Source organism: Nymphaea colorata, chromosome 4, assembly GCF_008831285.2.
Source record: "Nymphaea colorata isolate Beijing-Zhang1983 chromosome 4, ASM883128v2, whole genome shotgun sequence".
NCBI classification, from domain to species: Eukaryota; Viridiplantae; Streptophyta; class Magnoliopsida; order Nymphaeales; family Nymphaeaceae; genus Nymphaea; species Nymphaea colorata.
The window spans coordinates 15137889-15154948 of NC_045141.1; the positions used below are offsets into that span (position 1 = coordinate 15137889).

Below are 17060 nucleotides of genomic sequence, written 5' to 3' on the forward strand. Positions count from 1 at the left end.
AACCATACATGTGTTAAGGTTTTTTAAATAAGAGCTTAAGCACTCACCATTTATGTGGCCATGAAAGGCTGTCACTGTACCTGCATTCATGCATTGACATTGGTATTGGTGTTAGTATCTAAGCATGGTGGAAAATGATGGATATGACAAGTTTTGAATAATCAAATACTTGGACGCAGTGTATACAAGGAGAAAATAGAAGCCAAAGATTATGTGAGCAGAATAAAGTAAAGGGTCAAAAAAGGAACAGGGCTAAGGAGGAGGACTGTGCTTAACAGCCTTCACAAGTAAAATAATAAATTTTACATGATATATTTGTTCAGGGAGGGGGGGGGGTTGGGGGGTGAGTGGGAGCGAGAAATTACCCATGTTACTAATACATGTTCCAAGAGAGTTGAACCAATGAGCAATGTACCAGTACAGCAGATTCAGAAACAGAGCACAAAGGGAGCAGAAAGAGAGGAGAGAGGTATAAAGTGATAAAAAGGGGGGATTTGTTTGGGTAAATTAATACTAATATCATGGGAAGATTCCAACAAATGCTGTGTTTCTAGGGTCTTTGATCCTTGTGAACTCCAGCAACCCTCCTTTGCTCAGGAGGCTGCAGTGTCCATGAGTTGACAGTCGAAGTGTCAATTGCTTTGCTATGCTTAATAACCCTCTTCATTCAGAGCAGTGTCCAGAAAAGGACAACATCATTATCCAGCCTTGTCTGAGGTTGACATCTGGTGCTCTCCAAGTGTCTGTGCCATGTGCACAACTTTTGGCTGTATATTTTCTGCAAGAAGTAAATCAGAAAGTTACGTCAGCTGAATGTTCTCTAGCCTTTACCCTAAGTTCAGCCAAGGTGCAAATATCATTTTTTTTCCTGAAGAAAGTGAGAGACAAAAATTACATATCAACCTAACGTTTAAAGCTTTCAATTGCTGGATGCGACAGAATGATGTTGTCACTAATTTCTTCAAAAAACTCATTAATACCGAGGGATTTTAAAAATGCTTAGATCCCATTGATATCAGCCAAATTTCTTCTTCAATTTATGAAGTATTTTTTACGTTTTACTGGATTTAGTTTTGTGGAAGTTAAACTCCATATATTGGGTGAATGGCAGTTTTATGTCTCCCTTTCTGAGGGATACTAACATCGCAAGCTCAGTGGCAGCTAAACTTAGAGATCAGCATCCCAATGGTCACAGGGCCTGATAGCCTGATACTCTTTTTCGTCTAGTCCTTTCCTTTTGAAGCTAAAATGTTGGTCTTTTAACATGCATAATGATAAAGTTAAGAGAACTAATCTTTGATTAACATCGAAAGAATCCCTAACTCCTCTTTATATAGACTAGAGGAGAGGGATAAGTTACAAGAAAGTCATTAAAAGAAACATTATTACACAAGTGCCCTTTCAAGCCTAATACTGAGTATAAACACGTCTTAACACTCCCCCTCAAGTTGGAGCGTATATGTCAAACAAGCTCAACTTGGAACAACAACTTTGGAATGGTCCTCTTGCAAGAGCTTTAGTAAAAATATCAGCAGTTTGCCCTGTAGTTGAAATATGGGAGGTGCTTACAAACCCCTTTTGAATCATGTCTCTGGTATAGTGACAATCTACTTCAACATGCTTGGTTCTCTCATGGAAAGCAGGATTATTAGCAATAAACAGAGCAGCTTTGTTATCACCTAACAATTGCATAGGAAGAGGCACTTCCACAGTAAGATCCAACATCAGAGATCTAACCCACATAACTTCAGCAGTAGCCTGAGCCATAGCTCTATACTCAGATTCTGCACTTGATCTGGCAACCACTGTCTGCTTCTTACTCTTCCATGTAACCAAGTTGGATCCAATAAACACACAAAACCCAGTAGTGGATTTTCTGTCAAGGTGACATCCCGCATAATCAGCATCAACATACACAGATATAGTGAGAGATGTACCATTTTGAAAGAAGAGTCCCATTCCTGGTGAATTTTTCAGATACCTGAGAATCATCATGGCAGCATCCCAATGGACTTTCTTGGGCTTATCCATAAATTGACTCACTCTGCTGACAGCATAGGCAATATCAGGTCGAGTAACAGTGATATATAGGAGCTTCCCAACAATCCCTCTATATTGTCTAGCATCAACATCTTCAGTATCATCATCATACAAGCGAGTATTGATGTCCATGGGTGTAGAGGCAGGTCGACATCCTAGCATACCTGTCTCTTGCAAGACATCAGTAACGTATTTCCTTTGGCACATGATAAGACCCTTCTGATTTCTGGCAAACTCAATACCTAGGAAATAGCGTAGCTCACCAAGATCCTTGGTGACAAAGTGTCGTCCAAGGACGCCCTTGATGTTGGAAATCCCCTGAATATCATCCCCTGTAACAATGATATCATCAACATAGACAAGAACTATCACTGTACCTGTAGAAGTTTTCTTGACAAAAAGGGAATGATCAGCCGAAGAACGTCTGAAGCCCTCATACTCAATATTCTCTGATAATTTTTGAAACCAAGCTCGAGGACTTTGTTTCAGACCATAAATTGCCTTTCTCAATCTACACACTTTTTGACACTCCCCCTCAGCAACAAACCCTGGTGGTTGCTGCATATACACTTCTTCATGTAGGTCACCATACAGAAAGGCATTTTTGACATCAAGCTGTGATAGAGACCAATTCTTGCTGACGGCAACAGCGAGAAGAACCCGTAAAGAAGCATGTCGTGCCACAGGAGAGAAGGTATCATAATAATCAACCCCATAAGTCTGAGTATAGCCTTTTGCAACCAAGCGAGCCTTATATCTCTCAATGCTGCCATCTGCTCTGTATTTAACAGTAAATACCCATCGACAACCAACAATAGCTGCATCAGATGAAGGAGTAACTAGTGTCCAGGTGCCTCTAGACTGAAGGGCATCCATCTCTTCTTGCATAGCTGCGGCCCATTTGGGATCAGAAAGAGCGTCCATAGGAGTCTGTGGAAGAGCTACAGCCGACAGTCCCTTGACAAACTGGCGGTAAGTAGGAGTGAGTCGAGCCATGGACAAATGACCAGAGAGAGGATGCATAGTGCAACTGCGTTTGCCTTTCCTTTGAGCAATAGGCATATCAAGTTCATTAATATGAGGACCAGTAGCATGCTCTGGAGAGTCCCCTGTGGCATCATCACATAAAGAATGGTCAGCAGGATTTGTGTGTTCAGGAAGTACCTTGGGCATGCTGGGTGAAGGCACAGGAGCACAGGGGGCAGGTTGAACAGGTTTAGTGCGACGTTGGTAGATAGCCCCAAAACGCGAAGCAACGGGTTGTGGATAACTCATGAGAGGTAAAGGAAGGTGGACTTCATCACTAAATTCAGGCACCCTTAATTGAGTTCCATTGGGAGAGAAATAAGAGGTGGACTCAAAAAATGTAACATCAGCACTCACATAATATCGACGAGTAGAAGGATCATAACAACGATATCCCTTTTGAGTGCGGGAATAACCAACAAAGATCGTTTTGATAGCCCGAGGGGATAACTTATCTCGCCCAGGACCAAGTAACTGAACAAAGGCAACACATCCAAAAATACGAGGTGCAACAGAAAACAATTCTCTGTCAGGAAAAAGAACAGAGAAAGGAATAAGATCTCCCAACACGGATGACGGCATGCGATTAATAAGATAGCATGCTGTAAGAACAGCATCTCCCCAATAAGAATGGGGAACATGGCTGTGTATGATAATGGTTCTGGCGACATCAAGAATATGGCGGTGTTTTCTTTCAGCAACCCCGTTTTGTTGAGAGGTATAGGCACAAGAAGTTTGGTGAATGATACCCTTATCCCTGAAAAATTGTTCTAAAGAGGAAGCACAGAACTCAAGAGCATTGTCAGAGCGCACAATCTTGACACAAGTATCAAACTGAGTCAGAATTTCATTGATAAAATTTTTGATTACATGACCCGCTTCAGATTTGTGTTTCATAAGAAAAACCCAACTAACACGACTGTAATCATCAACAGCAACAAGATAATACCGATGACCCTGAAGGTCAGGAGTACGACTCGGGCCCCAAACATCAAAATGAAGTAACTCAAACACAGAGTGGCTACTTCTACTAGACCGCGGAGGAAAGGATGACCGATGGTGTTTGCCTAACTGACAAGACTCACATTGAAAAGACGACTTATGAGACAGCTGAGGGAGAACATGCAGCAGTTTCTGAAACGGGAGATGTCCAAAACGTAAATGCCAAGTATAAGCCGAGGATGAGGACGACCCCGACGAGGTAGATCCAGCAAAGGGAAAGGAGTGCACTAGCCTGTAGAGACCTCCCTGTTCACGGCCACTGCCAATCACCCTGCCCGTCAGTATATCCTGAAACACAAGAGAGGAAGAGTCAAATATAGCACGACAATTTAATTCTCTGGTAATCTGACTGATAGAAAGTAGGCTATGGGGGAATTCTGGTGCATGAAGAACGTGCTGCAGCGGCAATGATGAAGTAAGTTGGACCTCTCCATGTCCAACAACTGGTGAATCTTTTCCATCTGCTAGAATAACCGAACGACCCGGTGGAGTAGGGACGTAAGAGGTGAATTGCATCTTATCCCCACAGAGATGTGTCGATGCACCAGAATCAATAAGCCAATCTGTAGTGTCAGGAGGAGAGCAGACTGTACAAGCAGAATACATACCAGATGAAGAAGCACTCGCAGCGGTAGGAACAGTAGAAGTGGTCGGACCAGGGGATGGATGGGCGCTGTCGCCAATCAAGTGCCTCAACTGAGAGAGAATGTCATCTACATGCAACTCACTGGAGGATACCATGTGCTGAGGCTTAGGCTGCTCAGGAGAATCAGTAGATACAGTCTGATTTGCAAAAGCTGGACGACCATGTTTCTGCCAACACTTATCCACAGTATGACCAATGCGGTGACAAAACTGACATACAGGGCGCGAAGGGGTATTGCCACGGCCACGGCCCCCTCTTCCTCTGGCAAAAAAGGGTCCTCCTCTGCCACGAGTAGCAAGCATAGCAGAAGTGGTATCAGGAACAGTCGATGCAGAGATCGGAATTCTGCTGAGCCTACTGTAAGCCTCATCAATAGGAGGAATCGAGGGACTAGTAAGCATTTGATTCTTTGCGGATTCATAAACAGAGTCTAAACCAGAAAGAAAGACCCCTACCATAAGCATATCTCTGTATGCCTTTTGTTGTTCACACTTGCATGCGGGAAAGTAGCTATTCAGTCTCTCAAACATGGACTTGAGACTAGAATAATAAGTGTGAAGAGGTCTGCCATCTTGGCGCATCTGATGGATATCATGATGAAGCTGCATAATGCGCGTTTCATTTCTTGCCTGTGAATAAGTGGCAGCAAGGGAATCCCACATATCCTTTGCACTGTCCTTGTGCAAGACTTCATTTGCAATTTCTTGTGAGAGAGTACCAACAATCCATACCATAACCAATGAATTATCTTTAAACCAAGTAGTATATTTTCCTACCTTCTGTACGGGCTCGGGCTCCAATATGAGATGTTCCTTCTCATGGGCGATCAAAGTTCTTTTTACTTGCATGGCCCACATCTCGTAATTACCCCCATCCATTTTGGTGATAATGCTGGAAAATGGGGAACTCTTCATCTCTCCCGACGATACAAAGGAAGAGGTATTAGCGCCACTACTAATTTCAGACATCTTTCAACACAAAGGAGGAAACCGAGCCACGGAATAGGAAGTGCAGGCAAAAGAATACAATCACATATCAAAAGACAACATGCTGATCATGAAGCAATATGTAGTTAACGCAGGTAGCAATCCAGAAGTCCGATCGGCGAGAAGAGGCAACAGCAGAGCTGAACGAAGAGAGATACCAGAGACGACGGTGAGAATAAAATCAGCGTGCAGAACCACGGGCAGAGCAACGGCGGAACAGCGGCGGAGCAGCGTGCAGCGGAGGAGCAGCGTGCAGAGCAGCGGCGGAGCAGCATGCAGCGGAAAGACGCAGAGAGGAAAAATCAGCGTTGAGGCGGCGGCGAAGGCAGACGGGCGGCGGCGGCGCAGGCGGACGGGCGCAGGAGGACGGGCGCAGGGAGACGGGCGCAGGCAGACGGGCGGCGGTGGCGCAGGCGGACGGGCGCAGGCAGACGGGCGCAAGAGGCACAGGCGGAGGCGGCGGCGCAGGCAGACGGGCGCAGGCGGACGGGCGCAGGAGGCACAGGCGGAGGCGGCGCAGGCAGACAATGGGTAGGGCGACGAGGGGCAGCAGGGATGGATCAGGCGGCAATGGACAGGGCGGCAATGGACAGGGCGGCAATGGACAGGGCGGCAAAGGGCGAGGCGGCAATGGACAGGGCGGCAAAGGGCGAGGCGGCAATGGACAGGGCGGCAAAGGGCGGCGGCGGCGACTGACGCCGATGAGGCGGCGGCGGCGCCGCTCAGTCGGCGACAACTCGCTGAGGAGGAGACGGCTGGATCTCTGATACCATGATAAAGTTAAGAGAACTAATCTTTGATTAACATCGAAAGAATCCCTAACTCCTCTTTATATAGACTAGAGGAGAGGGATAAGTTACAAGAAAGTCATTAAAAGAAACATTATTACACAAGTGCCCTTTCAAGCCTAATACTGAGTATAAACACGTCTTAACACATAATGTTGATTACCTTCCTGATTTTGTACGCGTAGGTTTATGTTTTATTTATTCAGCATGTCTTTTGTTCTATTAAATTATTTATGTGTTTGGAGGAATGCTATTTATTATTTTTTAAAAGTTAATATATAGGAGTTGCTTCTTTATGCTAAAAATGCCAGCCTGTAGCTCTAAGGTCTACTGTTTGTGCACTATTTTTGGATGACATGAATGAAAATTTATGTTCTCAATTGTTTTTTTTGTTTCTCTTTCAACTTGTACTCTTTAAGGCTTCTCTTAATGTCTGTACTTTGTCTCTGTTGGCTAGAATCCTTTGAAATGCTTTTCTGAATGATTTCACAATCTATAGGAGTCAAGAAGGATGTTATGAAGGACCTTCCTCCAAAGAAGGAGCTAATTTTACGTGTTGAATTAAGTGCCGTTCAGAAAGAATACTATAGAGCTGTTCTTACACGTAACTATCAGGTCTTAACTCGAAAAGGCGGTCCCCAGGTTACAACCATCACAGAAGCCACCATAACCGTTTTACTTACTATTTTTCATTGCATGACTGAATGGAGCTACTTGGTTTCAGCTTTCACTTATAAACGTGGTGATGGAGTTGCGAAAAATATGTTGCCACGCTTATATGATAGAAGGAGCAGAGCCTGATGTCAAGGATGAGAGTGAAGCCTACAGGTGGTTTTAGAATGAGTTTTGTTTTCAAATATATCATGAACTTAGCCAAGTTTAGTTATTTGTCATTGTCCACTTTTTCTAAAAAGAAGACCTGCTATTTCTTTTCATCCCCTGTTGTTGTCTTTGACTCCTTTACTAGATTAACATGGCCTTTTAAGTTGGTATATAACTACGTTTTTATAGCTAAAAAGACACTTTCTTTTTTCAGTAGCCCTGGTCATATAGTAACTTTCTTGTTATAACCAAGGCATAGTTTACAGTTTTCTCAGTGTCCTGAGCACTGGTTTGCTGTATCAAACTTTCATTTCTGAGATTATGAATCTATTTACTTATTCTCAGAAAACTATTGGACTCTTCTGGTAAATTGCACTTGTTGGACAAGATGATGGTAAAGCTTAAAGAGCAAGGCCACAGAGTCCTCATTTACTCGCAGTTCAGACACATGCTTGACATACTGGAAGATTACATGAGTTACAAGGTAACTAACAGGATGTTATGCTTATATTTTTTAACCTGTTCTAACACTTTGTTATTTTCAAGAATTGGAGCTATGAGCGGATTGATGGCATGATTAGTGGAGCAGATCGGCAGATCCGCATAGATCGTTTTAATGCCAAAAACTCAACAAGATTCTGTTTTTTGCTTTCTACAAGAGCTGGTGGACTTGGCATAAACCTTGCGACTGCAGATACTGTAATAATATATGACAGGTAGCTTTTATTCTGGTAAGCTGCATTCTTGATGTTGTTGTGGTGGCTCATTGTCATTCAACATCTTCTTACACATGTTTGATGTTTCCTTTCAATACCCTTAGTGATTGGAATCCACATGCCGATCTTCAGGCAATGGCTAGGGCTCATCGACTTGGACAGACTAACAAGGTTGGGCCATGTGCAGTGAATGTTGTACTTGTTTCAGATTGTTCTTTCTGTCTGAACATGGTTCAAACTCTTCATTCTATGCATTGCAGGTAATGATTTATAGGCTTGTTACACGAGGAACAATTGAAGAGCGAATGATGCAGATGACAAAGAAGAAAATGGTTTTAGAACATCTGGTTGTGGGACGGCTAAAGAACCAAATGCTAAACCAGGTAATTGTGATGATCCAACTGTCAGTATGGTTCTCTCGTGCACCTTGATATGAGTGACCTTTTGTGAGCATCTTCTGCTTTCTTTTTATCACATTTAGGGCTGGAGTTTGCTTAGGTATCCCCTGAGCTGTGGTTGACACAAAAGAGGAAATCTACTAAGTTTTATTTCAAGATTTATATTTAAAATATTCCTTGTGGTATCCAATAAAAGTTAGTGGCTTTTATCATTATCACCAATTTTACTGATTTTTAGGGTTAGCCAGTTTGCCGGCCAATGATACTGCAAATAGGTTGTGTTATCTTCAAGGTATTTGAAGCATGTCGTATTGTAGATGAGGTTTAGGCAATGACAATGGCAAATGGGTTGTGTTATCTTCAAGCTATTGGAAGCATGTCATATTGTAGCTGTGGTTTATTTGATTTCCCTCAGGACTATATGCTTTCTTCTTTCTGTTTCTTTTTATGTTTTGAGGTCTTTCTACTTGTTTCTTTATATCTTCGCAAGAAAGATATTAGTGGACTTGTTATTCTGTTGTCTGGTTGATTATATTTGTTGTCTTTCCATTTCAAAGCCTTTCAAGATTTTCCCAGAAGCTCCACAATTAAAAAAAAAAAAGAAGTTTCAAGAGAGGTCTTGCACCCAGAAATTTTCACAAAGAATTATTGATGAATGTGTTTTATAATCTGTACGACAGAGATACTTTTATCATGCTTTTGAAAACCTCAGATAGGTTGTTTGCTTGCTCTTTTCATTCAGCTCAAGACAAAAGGGAGAAGTGCTATCAGGACTTGTTTCTTTCCATGATAGGCAATTAAAATGTAAAGTTCTTTGCTTTCATGGTTGAATGAAGCTTTTCTTCATATTCCGTCTGATGTCTTGCTTTCTTTGGTTTTTCTTCTTCTTCAACACTCAGAACCACCATCGCAGTTGGTTGCAGAATGAACGTTTGATTTGGAAATACTTCTAGGTTACTCTTTTCTTCTTTCAGTTTAATTTTTTGTGCTGTGCCAAGTTATAAAAGGTTGCTCTTTTTTTTTTTTATTTCTCTTTGGAAATTGGTAAGAAATCTAGTTTTCCTATTTTGTAACACTTTTAGGGTTCTGGTTTGAGTTACTTTGATTCATAGTCACAAAAACATGTTATTTTAAAAAAAAAAAGCAAAAAAACGCCAGAAAATGAAATGATGTTTAAAACTTAAAAAAAATGCGTTTTTTTGAAAACAACATGAAAAACAAAAAAAACGTCTTTTTAACGCGTTTTTTCGTTTTTTTTTCACTTTTTTTTTCATTTTTTTAATGCCAAACAGTTTTTTTTTTCATTTTCTATTTTTTATTTGTTGCAAACTTACTTATCTTTTGATGTTTGTGTTATTATTTTCTCACTTATTTTATTTTCCCCCATTTTTAGTTTTTTTAATTTTTCTAAAAAAATACTATTTTCCCCCTTTTTTCCCATAGTTTTCAAGCCCGCTGTATTATACCCGAGAAAAACCTCGCCGTTTAAAACTCCAAGACATTTATTTGTGACTACGCTTTGACTAATGCATTTAACCTTTTAACCTGTCACTTTGTTTGCTTTGGTTGTTTTTATTACTTGAATGATCAAGTATTTTAGTTCAAGTTATATTCAAATTTAGATCTTTCTTTTCTCCTTGCCTTTACATTGATCATGATAATGGGTTTGGTGAGTTTTGGAAAAAGAAACTGTTCATGGAGATATGGACATGTTTTGGCATCCTTGTGTTCAAGTGAATAACCTAATGTCAGAGATCTTTGTGGCTTGTGTATAGGAAGAGTTGGATGACATCATACGATATGGATCAAAAGAGTTATTTGCTGACGAAAATGATGAAAGTGGCAAGTCACGCCACATACATTATGATGATACTGCAATTGATAGGTTGGATTCTGTTTTCTTTAACTCTCACTATTATGAGGGCCAATGTGATATATTGACTGGAAACTTGTCCTATAGGTTGCTTGATCGTGAACAAGTTGGTGGTGAAGAGGCTTCAGTTACCGAAGATGAAGATGATGAATTCCTGAAAGCTTTCAAGGTACTTGTGTTATTTTCTGGTTATTCTACCATTTGACTAAGTTCGATTTCTGGAACATGATTGTCCATTCTTATGAAATAAAGCGTTAGGGCAACCTCTATCTGTCAGCTACTTTAGTAACTCTGTGGTTACGTGGTATATGGCTATGTTAATTGTTAGGTGTATAGAGAGATGCACATATGGTGTGGATTGTCATTGAGCAAAGAGGATGGTTCATCCATATCAAACTTATTACGTCATTTGAATGTCCCTGGTTTCCCTTCTGTAAATCAGCAGCTAAGGAAGATATCCCTAGTATGGTTCTAGTTTGGCATTGACATTATTTTTTGTGGAGAGTACCCTCCATATTTCTCTGCATCTTAAACATTGTGTAGGGTATTTCTTTGTTGTACCTTTTTAAGCAACTTCTGCGTTAATGGGGAATTTCATGGTGATGGAGCCATCCACTTCTATTACATGAGATTCCAATTTGTCAATAGTTCCTTTGTTAGAGTAATTGAACAACATTTTCTCTCGGCCTTTTGAGGTTGAAATCTTAAATTCATTTTCTGGATGAAAAAGCATATACATTCTATTGCTTCTAGTTTTAGCTCCTCCATAGGTTTTCTTCTGAATTTTCCTTCACTGGGCTACATCATGGAAAAATTGTGGCATGACTCATCTATGTGAACATTATAATGCTATTGCTATCTGTTTTTCTTGTTTATTTTTTGCATAACTCATCAGTGGACAGTTGACTGTGTCTTTTCTGTGCCCCCATGCTCACATAGAGTTCTCAGGATTATAATTTATGTTTTGCATAAAACCTGCCAGTTTCTTATGCCATCAAATTACTTCTAGGTTGCGAACTTTGAATACATAGACGAAGTGGAAGCTGCTGCAGCCAACGAAGTAGAAGCCAGGAAACAGGCTGAAGCAAATGCCTCTGCAGTCAGCAGTTCTGATAGAGCAAGTTACTGGGAAGAGTTGCTGAAAGATAGATATGATGTGCATCAAGTTGAAGAGTTCACTGCTTTGGGCAAGGGGAAACGCAGTCGAAAACAGGTACCTTACTACCTTAGCTTCACAGTTCACCATCTCACCTGCTCGATAGCATAAAGGGAAGGGCAACCTTATATTTCTGGATGGAGAGTATGGCTGCAAATGCTGCATTATTAAGATTCCTGAAATCATTTGAAAGTATACTTCATATAATTATCTGTCTTTCTATTCATTGTGCTGAAGACAACACAGGGTATGCAAAATGTTGTCTAAAAATCTCCAACCATCAAAATTTTGCCCCACTGGTGGATTATTTATGCCATTGTTTTGGAATTGTACCACATCGGCTTGACTGACTGGCTGATATACATCATATGATTCATACCACTTAATGCCTAAAAGATTATGTATTTTTTCCAGTGTTGCTAAAACATTGAGATTGAGGTGATTCAAACACATAAATTATACCGGTTTTTTCCTGGAGGAAAGAAAAAGGAGGAAAACAAGACAAAAGAACAAAAACATGAAGCATACTTGATTTCTTTAACCTACAAAGTAATGTGTTACACAAAATAACACACAAAAATAACGCTCTAGATAAGAAAGGGGCACCTGAACAAATTACAGAAATGTATTTTCTGTTAGAAGAATGAGGAAGGGTGAAGGAGGTAGAAGTAGAACAGATAGATCTCCCCGTAGTCCTTTAATATCTGGCACGGATGTTGCTGGCAGCTGGAGATCATTGGAGAAGTCTTCTTGGAATCATGGATGCAGATGCAACCAGGCCAAAAAATGGAAATAGTAGCCCTAGATCATGATGGCTGGCCCTTTTGTTTTAAAGCCTTTTTAGGTCAAAATAATTAAAATTGGATGCTAGAGGGCTTTGACCTTCTCTTAGCTAACAAAATAATTGTCATTCTTTTCACTGCAGCATGCCTCATGGAATTTTAGTAGCATCACACTTCAGCGCTATTGTACTGTGACACATGCTTTCATCCCTCATAGTGTGGACACTTATTTTTTAATTTTAAAATCATTTTAAAGTATTATTAATTTTTTTATCAAACATAGAGGTCGCATTCAGCCTTTGTATACAAATTCCTTTTTTATATATCTTTGCTCAAGGACAGGTTGCTTCCTATTATATCTACCTTGCATTATATGTCTGCTTGATGATTCTAATGTTGCACATATTAATGTCCTTCCAAGTTTTATTTTTTTATTATTTTTTTGTATTTATGTAATACTTTGAAATTTTCTTTTGCTTAATTTAGATGGTATTGGCTGAGGATGATGATCTTGCTGGTTTGGAAGATGTTACTTCAGATGCTGAGGAAGATGAAGCAGAATGGATGGACAGTGAGTCATTTCCATCTCGAAATGCACAAGCTAGAAAAATACATGGATCAAGGAAGAAACATCGTGGTATATTTTTTATCTTCTGATTAGTAACCCTGCTGATTAACATTTTTGTAGTTTTGTCATGACATTTAACTTGCTTCCTGAGGTAACTATGTTCTGAGTCTTCTGACGAACGGCATGATAAAAATTTCAGTTGATGTGGATTCACTTCCTCTTATGGATGGTGAAGGAAAATCTTTCAGAGTTCTGGGATTCAACCGGCTACAACGGGCTGCGTTTGTTCAAATACTAATGAGGTCTTTAATCAATATCATTTTGTCAAGCCTTCTTTCTTGTAATTTGAACTCTATAATTATATTTAGCTTGTCTGAATCTTTTTGTATTTTCTTCAGGTTTGGCCTTGGAGAATATGATTGGCGCGAGTTTGTCCCTAGGTTAAAGAATAAATCTTTGGAGGAGATTAAAGAGTGAGCAAAATGACTTATAATTTAAGCATTTATTTTTGGACTCTACAAACTGGCTTGGCAGACTGTTACAGGGTATTCTATAATAATGTGTCAAGTCTTTTTAGCACATGGTATTCCATACAATAGCTAGTTACAGAATGAAATACCTGAAACTTTTAGCTGCACCAATAGATAATATTACATCATGAGAAACCAGAAATACCTCGGCACAAGGTTGAAGAAGAGCCCACAATTTGGAAGAGAACCCTGCAGTTGCAGGCGTGCCCTCATGTTCAGCTTATATTAATTATCTGCTCATGACTAAAATACAAACATAAACTAACATAACTGGAAGTATGCCACCAATTATTTTCTTTATGTCCCTGTCTATAATGTAACGATCTGGATCTATATCATCCACGACTTCTCTCCCATGTTATTTATTATAACACACTATCTTTTTACCCTCTTCAAGTTGTACATGGTTTTGGAGCATGAACGACTTGCCTTTTAACATCCAAAATCTGTCCTTCGTAAGACTTTTGGTGAAAAGATCTACAACTTGGTTCTCAGTACGAACAAACTCAGGTTCAATGTCTTTGTCTTCTACTTCGACTGTGGTGGACGGGATTGATGGTCATATCTATTGCACTTTGATTATCACATAAAAGAACATATCAAGGTATACTCTCTCCAAGTTCTGTTAAGATATGCCACACCCAAGTAGCCTCCACAATAGTGGATGCGATAGATCTGTATTCCGCCTTTGTACTCCTCTACTTGTTTTGCTGTGTTTCAAGCTTCTTTTATCTGTTTCCCAAGCTTTTTGCCATTCTTTCTGTAGAGTTTCTCTCATATTCCTCTCCATTAGTTGTCCATATATTGAGCACTCTGTTTTCTTTTGTATCTTCAAAGAAAGGGTTGTCATAACAAAGAAGAGCTTTAAGCTTCAACTTCATATTTTGATTATCCATTTCGTTGGCTGCCTTCTGACAAAGCTGAAAAGGATAGAAGCCAACAGAGTAACTGAAGTATTTCTGATTAGTTTCCTGGATTGCATTTATTGATCACATCCTTGGTGGTGCTTAGACAGACTTGTCCATGCATTACTTGAGAATCAAGTGACGTGAAGAACTTGTTAGAATATTAGTTGATGGGTTAGGTAGTTTTATGGAATTTTAAGAAATTTCATGTCTTATTTGTTATCTTTTATATTTCTCGAGGACCCATATGTAATTTTTGTCTTTACCGCTCCCCCTAATCTCTTTTAATCAGAGATTAGGCCCATTGGGGTTAATAATAAAGAACTTTTTCTCTCACCGTCTCTCTCTCTCTCTCCCTCTCTCTCTCTCTCTCTCTTTCTTCTCTTCCCCCTTGGTCTCACGCAACATGGTATCAAAGCGTGTTTCTTCTTGAGACTGTTCCTTTTCATCGCCATCTCCACTCCTTTTTCATACCCATTGTCTTCCCATTCTTCTACTCTACTTATTGTTTTGGGTAAAACAGCTGGGTCATGTTTGTTGGGCTTGATCTAGGGTTTTCTCAAAAAAAAAAAAAGTCAAAACCCTAGATCGACATGCTTTGTTGAAGTTGACGTGGTTGGAACGTAGTTAAGTGGTCTTCAAGGTGGATGGACGTCTAAATACATCACTTGAGCACTATGGTTTACGTTTGTGCTGGTCTACGTTTGTTTTGAGGTTGTAGTTTACACTTTATAGGCCTGCCAGAGAAGCAAAGATATATTGGTCTGGTATGTTAATGATGTTGTCGACATTATCTGGTATGATTTTTTTTTTTTTAAGTTCCCTACTGCTGGACCAAAATTCCTTATTCCTGCATGGTAGTTGGTGTTGATTACTCAAGTCTGTTGCAACATTGCAAAATTGTATATCAGTTTTCAGTTCGGCATTTGACGTCCATCAATTTTCTTGTCATTCTGCAGTGGCTGCTTGGTAAAAGAGTACTTTGTTTGTGATTCAACAGAAGTTTAGTATGCCATGTGGAGTTTTCCCATCCATTATTCTACAATCTGTTGTGTGTTGACAGTCTACAGATTTTTTTTCCGTGTGGTGATAGTCAATGGTTCATTTCTGATCAGATTTCTTTTCTATATATTCTCTTTTGGCTGAATTCTTGTGGACAGAATTATGATGGCTGAAAATCCCAAACCTGATTTTTCTCGTGAGTTTAAAATTGGGGGCAATCCATTCTCTTATGGTTCTACAGCTAAGTTGGGTAACCTTAACTATGAAATCTGGTCGAGGTCATTCCTGACGTCGGTCACTGGACATCGTAAAAAATATTTACTTGAGGAAGATGAATCTGTAATTAGGACCGGAAAGTATGTTTCTTTGGAAGAGGATAACGACATGGTTATGTCTTATGGATAATGAATAGTGTGGACTCTTCTATTGCTACCATTGCATATTACATCACTGGTAAGGAGATGTGAGACTTTTTATGTCAGACCTATTCACATGATAAGAATATGAGTAAGGTATTCCAGGTGAAGGAAGAATTATACACACTACAACAGGGTGATATGAGTTTGCCCCAATATTTTGCAGTTGTCATGACTACTTTTGAGTGACTCAAATCCCTTCGGCCTCCATGTAAGTCGTGCTATAAGACTCATTATGAGCAAAGTATGGTTTCAAAGTTTTTGGCATGTCTCTCTCCAGAATATTCAGTGGCTAAGGCTCAGATGCTCATTGGGAGTGATATACCTAGTTTGGCAGAAGCATATAACAGACTAAGTCGTCTAGTTGTCACTCTATATCATCCTATCGGTGACACACCCACATCAGCATTGGTGTTTTCCAATGGACGTGGGTCAAGTTCTTCACCTGTCTGAAGGAAGAAGTACAGGCCGGGGGATTGGAAGGTGTTGCGAGAGATCAAGAGAGATGAGGAGAGGTCGAGAGAGAGAGAGAGAGAGAGAGCTGCACGATCTAATCCATTAAGCTGCCCACTTCTCACGTTAAATGAGAATTAGGGTAAAAAGAAGAAATTACAAAAACAGTCCAAGACTGGAAGAACTATTAATAAAAGTTGTTAATACACCTTTTAAATATTCAAAAGACCACCTATTATAAATGTTATTCAACACTCCCTTTCAAGCCGGAGCGTGGATGTTAATCATGCTCAGCTTGTTACAACATCTAGAGAACTCTACAATAGGCAATGCCTTAGTAAAGATATCAGCTGTTTGATCCTCTGAGGCTACATGTATAGTGGAGATGATTCCCCCTTGAACCATATGACGAATATAATGACAATCAACTTTAATGTGCTTTGTCCTCTCATGAAATACAGGATTATTGGCAATGTATGTGGCAGCTCTGGTATCACAAAACATTTTCATAGGCAAAGAAGTTGGAATACCAAGACTCTCAAGTCGGGATGTAGACCAAGTCATTTTGGCAGCAGTTTAAGCCATCGCACGATATTCTGACTCCGCACTAGACCTAGAAACAACACTTTGTTTCTTACTCCTCCAGGAAATGAGATTTCCTCTCACAAACACACAAAACCCTGTTGTAGACTTCCTGTCATCAATTGAGCCTGCATAATCTGCATCACTGTAAGCTTCAACATCAAGAGATGTACCTTTTTTGAAGAAAAGGCCTTTGCCAAGGGAGGACTTCAAATATTTGACAATCAACATAGCTGCATCCCAATGTGATTGTTTTGGTTTTTCCATGAATTGGCTTAATTTTCCCACGACAAAGCTAATATTTGGTTGAGTCACTGTCACATAAAGAAGCTTATCAATCAATGACCTGTATGCTTGTGAAGCTACATC

At 40.0% G+C, this 17060-nt stretch overlaps 1 protein-coding gene across 1 annotated transcript in view; it reads left to right on the forward strand.

Annotated features, from left to right (window-relative positions):
- The window catches only part of LOC116252405 (CHD3-type chromatin-remodeling factor PICKLE), a 41551-nt gene that overhangs the window by 7900 nt on the left and 16591 nt on the right, over positions 1 to 17060 (forward strand). The window contains exons 13-24 of the mRNA XM_031626636.2: positions 6988 to 7130; positions 7213 to 7316; positions 7656 to 7794; positions 7857 to 8026; positions 8131 to 8197; positions 8287 to 8409; positions 10200 to 10309; positions 10385 to 10466; positions 11307 to 11510; positions 12722 to 12872; positions 13003 to 13105; positions 13202 to 13276. Coding sequence (XP_031482496.1) covers positions 6988 to 7130; positions 7213 to 7316; positions 7656 to 7794; positions 7857 to 8026; positions 8131 to 8197; positions 8287 to 8409; positions 10200 to 10309; positions 10385 to 10466; positions 11307 to 11510; positions 12722 to 12872; positions 13003 to 13105; positions 13202 to 13276 — 1471 coding nt within the window. The remainder of the gene's footprint in view (positions 1 to 6987; positions 7131 to 7212; positions 7317 to 7655; positions 7795 to 7856; positions 8027 to 8130; positions 8198 to 8286; positions 8410 to 10199; positions 10310 to 10384; positions 10467 to 11306; positions 11511 to 12721; positions 12873 to 13002; positions 13106 to 13201; positions 13277 to 17060) is intronic.